Source organism: Diorhabda carinulata, chromosome 1 (assembly GCF_026250575.1).
Source record: "Diorhabda carinulata isolate Delta chromosome 1, icDioCari1.1, whole genome shotgun sequence".
In the NCBI taxonomy this organism is placed as follows: domain Eukaryota; kingdom Metazoa; phylum Arthropoda; class Insecta; order Coleoptera; family Chrysomelidae; genus Diorhabda; species Diorhabda carinulata.
The window spans coordinates 12,776,702-12,788,849 of NC_079460.1; the positions used below are offsets into that span (position 1 = coordinate 12,776,702).

At 30.5% G+C, this 12,148-nt stretch overlaps 1 protein-coding gene across 8 annotated transcripts in view; it reads left to right on the top strand.

The window, feature by feature from the left end:
• Nucleotides 1-12,148, top strand: part of LOC130895760 (metabotropic glutamate receptor) — a 406,290-nt gene that overhangs the window by 242,185 nt on the left and 151,957 nt on the right. For all 8 annotated transcript variants that reach the window (XM_057803330.1, XM_057803314.1, XM_057803337.1 and 5 more), the window contains one exon: nucleotides 4,301-4,627. In XM_057803330.1, coding sequence (XP_057659313.1) covers nucleotides 4,301-4,627 — 327 coding nt within the window. The remainder of the gene's footprint in view (nucleotides 1-4,300; nucleotides 4,628-12,148) is intronic.

The window sequence follows — 12,148 nt, forward strand, 5'->3', positions numbered from 1 at the left end:
TGAATGTTTAGAAAAGTTTGAGAGTAGTTGATTCTATATATGGGGAGAGTAAAGACCTAACCTATAAAAATTTAATGCCATTCATAATCTAACCAACGAAAATCAACGACGATTTCTATAGCAACTAGAATTAATGAGCCTAATATTTCTATCAGGCGTCAATTAATATTAATTTATGAATTCGAAGATTTTAATGGTTAAGATACAACGAAATTTAGAACGCCATAATTTTCATTTAATTAATGCAAGTAATTTTTGTCATTGTTACAATTTCATGAATATTTTTAAATTGTACTTTGACCATAATTTTAGTCCCTGACGATGAAAACGCTGACAACGACCTCGTTCCAATTTTATGGTCGCATTGTGCCAATCAAACACAAGTGTATCTACCTGATGTGAATTCAGAAAAATCAAATTACATACAAACTTAGAGTGGTAATGACACATATGTCTTATAAAATATTCGAAAATTCACCAATAAAATCGATGAAATGGAAGTTGTCGTCACAATACACAAACTTCCTATCTTCCAGTATAATCTGATTGTTAATCTATTATCGAAATAAATGACTTAAGCGATCTTTGTAGGTTATGTATTCAAATATGTTGAATACAATTGAATAGAGCTTTTATGTTGTAGATAATGGATCGGTGTATTCCTTGTTGTTTATGTGTTTTGTACAACTGATTGCTGTGTGATAATGATGCTCTTTGGTAAACTGTCTCACAAAAGTGATTTATACTTAATCCAATTATTTGAAAACTCATCCACCGTGACTGAAGGATATTTACTCTTGAACTTATTCAAATTAGTTCAATGATTAATTAGAAGCTATCCAAATCTTGTGAATTGAATTTAAATTCAAAACAAACCTCACTAAAAATCTATGATAATATGGAGAATGGAGAAAAGTAATTTTGCAAACAATTACATTGATTACATTGATAAAATAATGAAGTTTGGGTCCACTTCCGGTATAACCGAAAAATTCAGGAAACTGAAATTATTTTAGCTAAAACGAGCACTTCAGAAAACCCATGCAAGCACTAGTAGCAGTACTGATATCTATTTAGCCTAGAACCTAGACCAGTTCACTGCATAAACAAAATATTGCCTTACCAGCAACGAACAACTTATTAGAAGTGTCAGTGTAAAGTTTGACGTCAGAAAACTAAACCAGAGTTATGCAATAAATTAAAAGAAAAAATTGTAGTGTCGAGCCATCATCAAGAACCTGTATTTAAAAGGGTTAAGAGGTGAGCAGATTTAAGAAGATATGCTTAATACCCTTGGTGATCAATGTTCTTCGTATGCGACCGTGAAAAATTTTCCATTGAAGATGATGACCGATCGGGAAGGCCAGTTTCTGAGTCAGTCCCCGAAAATATTGATGCAGTTCATGACATCATTTTATCAGACCGTCGAATTGGGCTAAGACGCATATCTGAAGCACTGAATATTTCATACGAATACGTTCATCATATAGTTCACGTCAATTTGAACATGACAAAAATTGCTGCAGAATGAATCCCCAATTGTTTGAATGTTGACCAAAAGCGTACAAGGGTAGAAGCATCGCGTTCGATGTGTGCGCGATTTGAAAACGATGTAGACTTCTTAAACCGAATTGTTACTATGGATGAGAATTGGTTACATTTCTACGATCCAGAAACAAAGCAACAATCGATGGAATGGCGACACTCTGGATCTCCAAGACATAAGAAGTTTCGTGTCCAAAAATCTGCTGGAAAAGTTCTTGCTTCAGTTTCTAGGAGTAATCATGATTTATTTTTTGGATAAGGGTAAAACAATTACTGGAGATTACTATTCAACATTACTGACTACTCTAAGGGAAAAAATTAAAGAGAAAAGAAAAGAAGCTATCCAAAGGTGTTTTGTTTTTGCAGGACAATGCCCCTTCACACAAATCTCATGTTGCTATGCAAAAAATTTCCTTAACAGAAAAAAAGTTTAAAAGGTCGTAAATTTTCTTCCAACGAGGAGGTAATAAAAGCTGTGGATGTCTGGTTTGCAGAGCACGAAGAAACATTCTTTTTGAAAGGTCTAGGGACGTTGCAGGTTCGCTGTAATAAATGTATCCAATTAAGAGGATGTTGAGTAATAAATATTTTGACATTGAAATTTTGTTTGGTTCTATAGTAGGCTAAGAATTTATCCTTGGATATATATATATATATATATATATATATATATATATAGTAGTTTTTTTTTGGAACGTGACAAGGAAACATCAAAGTGGACTAATTTCAATATATTTTCTGAGCTTTCGAATACGTATGCATTCATCGTCTGGGACTGAAAGCATAGTCATCATACAATATAAGAAATATATTCAAATATATAACAATAATAAAATTTTACTTACAATAATTAATTAAGATCTCCGGTGATTTTATATTATTAAAGCTTGTGAAAATTTTTAATCTCATCGAATTCAAAATTCAATATTCAAATTGACGTTGATAGAAATATTGGTTTGATTTTGAATGACATTGAATTTTTATAGTTTAGATAAGGATAAGTTTTAGTGAATGATGTTTAATGTAGATTGGTAAATTTATGGATAGCATCAAATAGAATATAAATGAAAATAAATTTTATAGGCTAGGTCGTTATAAGTGAAGTTGAAATTTATAGGCTAGGTGAGGTTAGTAGGTTGTTAATGGAGTTGAATTTTCATAGAATTTGTTTTTTTAAAATTTAAAAGATACGCATAAGTTACACTAAGATTAGTTGAATCAGTTTTCTTATTAATGCATTGATCATTTTGGGCAATATATGTTGCTTCTAAAAATAAACGTTTTTTGTAGTTTTTTTCGGTTGTCAAAACTTTGGCAGATTCATAATTCATATTGTGTCCTTCGTGATAGACATGAGTTGCTAATGAACATCTATCAAGATATGCTATCACTCTGATAGATGTTCCCAATAAAAAATTACTTTTAATATAGCTGGCAAAGATTTCACATTATATGAAAAATTTCGGATTATTGAAAGCTTAAGAAAGATTTATAGTTTTCGAAAACAAATCACAAATATGTCTATCTCACTCCTGGATAGTTATGTAAGCACTTGAACTTGTATAAACTGAAAAACACGTTTTTCACCCTTTGCAAATTATGATTCAATGCAACCCTACTATCCAACCTAAAGATAAAAACTAAGAAATAATAGAAATAAAAAATTCTTGAAATATATTAGGTATAGTATCTTTTATCTGAAATACTATAGAAGATATCAACTGATATACCAGGGCGAGTTATAAGGAAGCTCTTATAATACCATTACAAAAGTAATAAATTTTACTAGTTCACACATTCTTAATAATCCCATTTCCGTCAAAGAGCACGTGCACCTGCAAGTATTTAATTTAAAAAACAAAAATTACATTGGTTTCGACTGTTGACAGTGGCGCAGTGTTGCATTTATTGCATGTTATAATTTATTTTAATTCGTTTTTCAGATATTAGTTTGTTTTGTGATTTTTAAATTTGATTAATAAGTGTTTCGTTTTTATTATTATTAACCACTCAAATTCATTGAGATTGTCGGCTTTTCGGTAGCTATTTAAGGTAGACGTTACAATGTTAAATAGCTTAAAAAATATTAGTACGGAAGTACAGTTAATTTAATTCCATAATATACCAATTATCGTATTGTAATACAAGTAAATGAGTTCACGGTGTCCACATGATCGTATTATAAATTTGGTTGTTACTTGCAACTCACTGCTTAATTTCAAAACAATTGGAATAATGAACTTTATGTACTCGAATATTTTCAACGGAAACATTTCATCCAAAGGATTCTACAATTATACCACGTTTCACTGTGCTATATTTAGCTTTTCCGTGTTTCTGCCGTGAGCAAATTTTGATCTAAAAAGCGTTGCGGATTATTTATATACATTTTATATTACACATTAAGCTACTCAGGGTTGATGATTTCACTTGCAAAACAAAATTTTCGTTAATAGTTTTTTATTTTCAGTGGAAATGACTTAATTTCAGACAAAATTCAGATTATAATTTTAAACAAGACTCTCTGATCTTAAAATCTTCGTTTTAAGAAACACAATTTAGAAGTTATATCGAAAATGAATTTTGTCATATTTACATGACAAGCATTCCAGGATATTCTTTTGTTATCAGAACATTACATTTATGATTCTCAAAAAAATTGTTGAATTCCACAAACCCATTCTTACTAATAGCAATATTAAATATAAATAGTTTTCATTTTAGTCTCACAAATGAAATTCTATTTTTGTTCTAGGCGAATTCTTCAAGCTGCCAAAAGAGGTAATGCCAGTCAAACTTTTTATTGGGTAGCTAGTGATGGCTGGGGTAAACAACAAAAACTTGTCGAAGGAGTGGAAGATGTTGCCGAGGGAGCTATTACAGTGGAGCTACAATCTAATTCTATACCTGGATTCGACAAATATATGATGTCCTTGACTCCAGAAAAAAATAGTAGGAATCCGTGGTTTGAGCAATATTGGGAGGATACATTTGGATGTGTGCTTGAGAAAAACATTCCACTTGAAACAAACCATACATTCAATGTGTGCAGTGCAGATTTAAGACTGTCACAAAGTGTTGGGTGAGTGAATTTCGTTAATTCCATCATTTTAGCATTATCCATGTATGTTGAAGATTGTAAAAATGTTATTCAGACAATTATAGTTGCGAATTTCTAGCATATATTTCTTTTGATTGGGCTACGTCTTATGGAAAATGTCTTCTGTAACTGTAATACTCAAATCTAGATCTAAATATTGTTGTAGAATTTCAACAAAAATAATCAAAAGTTATTGATGAATACAATTCATCATTATTAGTATAAATTTATAGTTATATGGTAATTTATATCGGTAATTATCGTTGAGACGGAATAGGAAAAAAAATAATTATTATCTACGGTCATAGTACAATAATTTAGCATTCATTATATCATCAAAAACCAGTTCATTCTTCCAGATTATCCAATCCAATAAATGTAACTAGATGTAACTAGAACTAGATAGAATGACAAGAAAGTATACAGTATGTTTATAAACTAGAGTTACTTGCTAATTTTTGTTAGGTTCATAAACAATATTTTTTCAAATATTACAGGCAGTTTTCAACCAGAAAATATGATACACTATCTATATATTTTCAGTTTCCATACTCTGATAAAGCATAAATCTACCTGTAGAAACCTTTCCACTCAATTGATTCTACATTTATTGAAATAAAAATTTATCGCATCATTTTTCCCGCAAAAATAATCAACATGAATAAGTAACTTATTAATCGCATGCAATTATATGTTCAAATTGTCTTTAGGTAGTTACATAACTACGTAATTTGCTCTTTGTTGAGTTTTTTCTTAGTGGCTTATCGTGCCTCGCCTATCATTCCATATGTCTAAGAAAACTCAAATTGGAAATCAAAATAATTTAGAAATACAATACTAAACTGTAGTGATGCTACAGTCACATGTCACTGAAATTGTGGTTTACTGCATATCTTATTTGATGAACTATTTGATTTCTCAAATCCAAATCCAAAAAGACTGGTGCAATAACGGTGGTACTGATAATACTTACGCAAACATTTTGAATTTTGAAGGGAGTTTGTTTTAAGTGCCATATCCACAAAGATTATTATCACTTCAGTATCCATCCAACTATCAGAAATGAAGTAACTAGCGTTATTTCATAAGGATGAAACTTATGTATTGTACACCACTAACACAATGTTGTTTCACAGATTTCCAAATAGATGTACAAGGATTTTTCTACAAAACTTCACATAACGTCCAAGGAGTCATCATGAGTTACGCTTGACCAGATTAAGAGCGATTTAAGTTGAACCCACTTATGAAAATAATCGTCATTCTTTCATGTTTCCCTTTGGTACAGTTGCATTTCATAATTACAATGAACACCTAACTCTAATAAAATTTGAACACAATTTAGGAGAGAAAAATGTACTACGTTTTGACATAAACAATTTATGAATACTCATTTCAAACTTTGAAATTATCCAATATAGAATTATGCGTTCCTGTATTTATTGTATGTATCTATTTATAATTTGAGATTTTCAAAGTTAGAAAATATATTAAAAAATGTACTAATACTTTAGATTGGTTTAAGACTTCATTTAAACATAACAGAAATCGATGCAAGTTGCATTATTTTATAAACACACACTCTCGAAATGAATTTTTACATCAAATTAGAACCTGTTTTGTCATTTATTCCAAGCATTCATCATATTTCACAGCAACGTTCGACAATATCAAGCACTTTAATTGGTTTGAGCACATAAAATATATTGAATAAGCACATACTCATTATGCCTAACATGCTGTTTACTACTGTTACAACTGGAATGTGCCTTAATTTAATATTTACAATATTTGATATAGCTTCGGAAATCAGATTAAATCCATATGTATACCTACTTTATAATAATTAAATACAATATGAATCTGAGTAAAAGTCACGTCTCGATGGCCATTATTTTAAGATACTTTGTAACATGTTGATTATGAAAAGCAAATGACCAACAAGTGGATGAAATAATTCTGACTATTATGAAATAGTTTTACCCTTGTTGGTTGTTTATGAAACTTTACTTCGTAAATTAATATAATAAGCACGAAGTAGAGTTAAATATTTCATATTTTTGTTCTTTTGTTTTAAACAGTTGCTGTTTTTATATGATGATATTATGTAAATTCTTCTAGCAACGTAACAAACCAAGTAAATTTATAATTCTCTTCTCGTTGATGCGTTGATTTGATAGTGTATATTTTACTACTCCGCATCACACTTAATCTGATAATTAGCTCTTGAAATTGAAATTGAAATTTTATGAATATCAAATTCAAATTAATCGTGAAAATTAGAACTAATATATTCTAAAAACTTGCCTTTCAAATTTGCAATAATAGTTTCAACTATGAAGACCTACCCTTCACATTCTCATGCGTGGACAGTATAGCATCTTGAATCTTTGAAAGGCTTATTATATTCGTATTTTCGTACAGTATCTCGTTGGTAGACAATATATATCAACCAACCTTAAAAATAGAAGTCCAACCAGATGAGGTTTGGGAATTGACCGAGAAGACTTTGTGCATGATTTCCGTTCATTTGGCCCTTCCACGTCTAGAACATGATGACAGTATCTAAAAATTCGGTAATCTGATTCGATCCTACCGTAGATTAAGTATTTGGGCATTTGATAAAACTCTATAAACTTATAACGAATCTATACAGCGAATTTCAAATAATACTTTTAACATAAAAGAAGTTTGTACCAAATTTGTGCCTAGAATTCTCACGCTAGAACAAATTTTAAAGCAATTATTGTTATTTTCGCTTCCGATATTCATAGGATTGTGTACTTACACTGGATTCATGGACGTCAAACCAATAGTCAGAATGACCATCTTCACGTTTTTCTACACCAAGAGGTTTCCAGCATCCCCTAAGTCGAACCGTCTTAAGTAAAAACGATGTCACAAGTAACAAGATTTTAGTCAATTGAAGCTACGAAAGAGATAGGACACGCATGACGGAGCTGACAGAAGAAGACTTTTGGCACTGTTTGAAATAATGGAAAATGAGCATGTAGCGTTGTAGGGTTAGAAGAGTTATAAATTGAAAGTGATAAGTAAAAATATATTAATTGAAAATATAACGCTTCACAGCATCAATCTTGTTAGTAAATAGCCAAGCCTCATGTATGGAATAGTACTATTTTTAAAGTGAGCTTTGATTTTCTGAATTAAATTCATTAACCGTTGCATTATAAAAATATTCGTTGATATTTGAATCTCAAATAGAATCCACTCTGTGATGGTCACATTATATTAAATTGATTTAATTACATGTATAACGCAAATAAAAGTTGTTTGCGTGTTTATTAAACTGACAGCTCTCGCTAATTGGTCTCTAAACGATGTTTCCCTGGGTAGTTATTCAGTGCGATAGTTCCTTTGGGTCAATCAAATTAATTCTAGATTTTAATGTGAACAAGCGATACTTCAAACAAACAGGTATTTTGATTGAATAGAAGATTTTCATAATTAGTTTTCAGAAACTTGATTAATAGAACAGACGACGCCGACGTGGTTAAAATCGTAAAAATTAATTTACTGTCCTGCTGTCAGCAGAATATTATGGTTCTGATGCCAATTCTACTTTCTTAAACTTCAACGTATTAGCTCGTTCTCTTTGAATAAAGTTCTGATATATAATTTGTTAGGTTGATATCATTAGAACTAACGTCAGAAGTGGACAACATTTGACAAACTCAGTTTCATTTTTAAGGATAAACAAGTTGATTGTAGAAAACATCCAAAATTCACGATAGCTCCAGATTAGCGATTAATAAGAATAAAATTCAGAGCAATTCGAATAGTCAAAGAAGGGTGTAAGTTTTACGCTAGCATTCCAAACACTGAAATATCTATAGTAACAAGGATAAATGTAAACATGGTGAAAATAGCGACAGACATTAGATATACAAGTGGCGGGGAAGAAACATGGCGACTTCCGAGATATCGGCAGAAAATAAGATACACAGAAAGACCCAGAAAGTCCGAAGAAATGGAAACATAAATAATAAAATGTAAAAGTCAGCATCCCTCCAACGCAGTAAGCTTATTATGTGATGAAACGAGATACGTGACATATTATAATCATGGATCATATAACATGCTATGTAACTAGCGTGCGACATTTGTTAGGTTATACTACTTATATTGAAGCCAATATAGCTCAGTTTTTCAAATCATAATATTACGAATAATCAAACAATGTTGTTAATTATACCAACTACATATTTGATCAATTTATACGTTGAAATTCAGCTGGTCAACATAGATTTGAACTTGGTTCAAAATGGAACCTCACAAGAACCGAATACCTAGTTCTCCTATGTATAGATGTCGAAAAACTAATTGCCTGAAACGAAAATTATGTGAGAAATTTATTTATAAATAATTTTGTAATTTTTTATGATAGATCATTCTATTTTGTACCCAACATCCGAAAACCACTTCCTTTTTAAATACATTTAGCTGTCTGCCCATTTCACCGAATTGATCCACGCTAGAGAAATAAAGATTTTCTCTAATCTCTTTCCAAATATTTTGTGGAAATTTGAAAATAACATCTAGAAAATTGATCAAAATGCCTGAGCAAAGATTATTTTCGAATGTATGTCTATATATACATTTATTTTTGTCTCATTAAGAAATATATTTTATATTCTCAAAATTTATTTGCTAGTGTGAATAAAATTGGAAGTAAATTACTTATTGTTAACTCAGCTCTGAGCAAAATAATTTTACTATATTATCAACATCCTCGATATATGAAATATACTCTCAAGAATCATGAACACCAAAAGTTAATCTGATGTGGAAACTTCTGAAATATTTAATACTCACTTTGGACAATCACTTACATCAGTATGAAAATTACTCTCAATATTACTAAAATATGAATCTTTACATTTTTAGAAATGGTTCACATTCATAAGAACGAAAAAGCTATAAATTTGTAAATTTCAATAAATTTAATATATTTAAGATGTGGAAACCAAGGAAATATTAATTTTTCTTATTAGAACAAAGTTCTAAGTTTATTTTATCCTTATTTTGATATTCATGATAAAGTTGATTTAAAGATCAATATAAATAAGCAAATTGTCAGTGTTAATATCATATTTTGATAAAGACTTAAAGTAAATTCGAAACATCAATATATATATATATATATATATATATATATATATATATATATATATATATATATATATATATGTATATAACACATTAGGTGTTTTGGGATGTTTTGGGATGCGTTGGCGTACAGAAAATGGAGTTCTTTAAAGCTTACTTCCGCAAGAGTATGGAACCATTGTGTTATTAGAGAACGCTTTGTTTCTTCTCCCTTTAAAGGAGTTCATGTTGACGTTGATGGTAGGAATAGGGATTGTCCAAAAAGGGGGATATTTATGATGAGTGGAAAGAAATCTGGTTATTCAAGTGCTAGGGTGTTTGTATATTGGCAAATTCTTTCATAGAACGAAATATTTGTTTGTTTGTTTTCGCATAGGTGTTTGAAGCGGTCTGTGTTAATTTTTTGATTAACAGGGTTATTTGACAGGACTGATGTTGAATAGTTCATACTACAGAGAGACAGTAAAGGCTTTCAATCGGTGTTGTTCGAAATACACCGGTAGCGATTCTTAGTGAAGTTCATTGTAAGTTGTTTAATATATATTTTCTCACATGATGCATAAACGATGGAGTAATAGTCGATTCTTGATCTTACGAGTGTCTTGAGTGTCTTATATAGATTTATCAGACACGAAATATCAGCGCCCCCTTTATGGCGCTTGATAATTTACACAAATTCTTCCTTTTCAAGGTCAGTACGGGCATTTCTTGTATGAATTTTCTGAAGAAGTTAATACACTTTGTTTTGTTTTCAGAGAATTTCGAATCCGTTGGAGTCAGACCAGTTGCTCAATTTGTCAAGTGCAGTTTGTATATGTATTTGAATAGTAGTCATGTTTTTTTTTCAAACAGTATCAAATCATCAGCGTACAATTTTCCTTTCCTTTTTGATTAACCGAAAGCATTTGTCGAGTATATCGGAGATCGCGATGATAAAGAGGGTAGAACTTATTGTAGATCCTGGTGGAATCCCATGATTCTGTATTTGTTTATAAGAGAGGTTTTTATCTATTCTTACTTGGAAGTATCTATCTATAAAATTGTTTTTAGAGTGTGAAATGTTTCTTCTTAGGCACCAAGGATGTAAGTTTGAGATTATGTTGGGTTTCCAGACCATGTCGTATGCCCTAGAAATATCCATGGCCAATCCTTCGTTTATTTCAGATTCGAGGTCTATCAGATTATCGGTTGTGCATATATTTTGCCAAAATTCACTTTGTACGTTCTGGTACCAATAAGTTATTTTGTTCTAGTTCCCAGAGCAGTCTACGATCCATCATTGTTACAATGATTTTGCATCGAGTGTTAGTTCGTAGTATATTGGACGATATGAGTCTGGTTTGGTTCTCGTTTTGTCGGCTTTAAAAAGTGGAATTATCACGACTTCACGCCAGCTTGGAGGGAACACTTCATTAATCCAAATGTAGTTGTATAGTTTTAATAGGTAATCTTTGGTGCTAATTTAGAGTTTTTGTAAGAATATTACAAGAATTTGGTCTGGATCAGGAGCTGTCTGTTTTTGTGATCTCAGCGCTTCATAAATGTTTGTCTTCATAATTGATGGGATTTGCTTCAGTTTCAGTAAAATCTATTAATTTTTCTTTCTGATATCTCTTTTAGTTTGTATAAATGTCGTAGTTTTAATCACTAGAGTTATGTTCATATTGTAAGGCTAAAATTTCTGCTATTTCACTTGGTTTTGTGATAAGGGTATTATTTATATACAACCACTAAGAATGATACCTGATATTTTCCGGATATTTTGCCAAACTAAGGATGATGAGGTTGAACATGTTATTGTAGACACGAATTTAGTCCATGAATCGCGAATGATGTTATGTCACTCCGAAAAATACTTTTTAAAAAACGAAAAATTACAAAAAAACTTGGTTTCTATATAACGTAATTCTTTTTATACATTTTATGAAAATACAAGGTAATCATTTATTTTATTATGACTCACCAGACCAGACCAACTATCCAGAGTTTGAAATAATAGAAAAATTCTTGAAATCTCTTGTATTTTGTTTTTTCTCATCTTCTTCATTAATCTTCTTTTGTTTTTTTCTGTATACTATAAGGATAACTAAAATCATGGTTGAAAATAGTCATATGTGGGCCAATTGGTAATTTTTGGATATCTTCATATCTGAAAACTTCTTGGAAAGTTGAATTGAATTATGGAAAGTGTTAAGTTTAGAAAAACTAATTACTGTGTCATTCTTCTCAAGAATATTATATATCATCTGGAAACTGATAGAAAATTGTGAAACAAGTTGTTCTATTGCAAAATAATGATAAGTTTCTACTTCGTCTAGTATGTGTTAATAACTTCTGTAAATCGTTGATACGTGAACTTAATATTAATTGGTT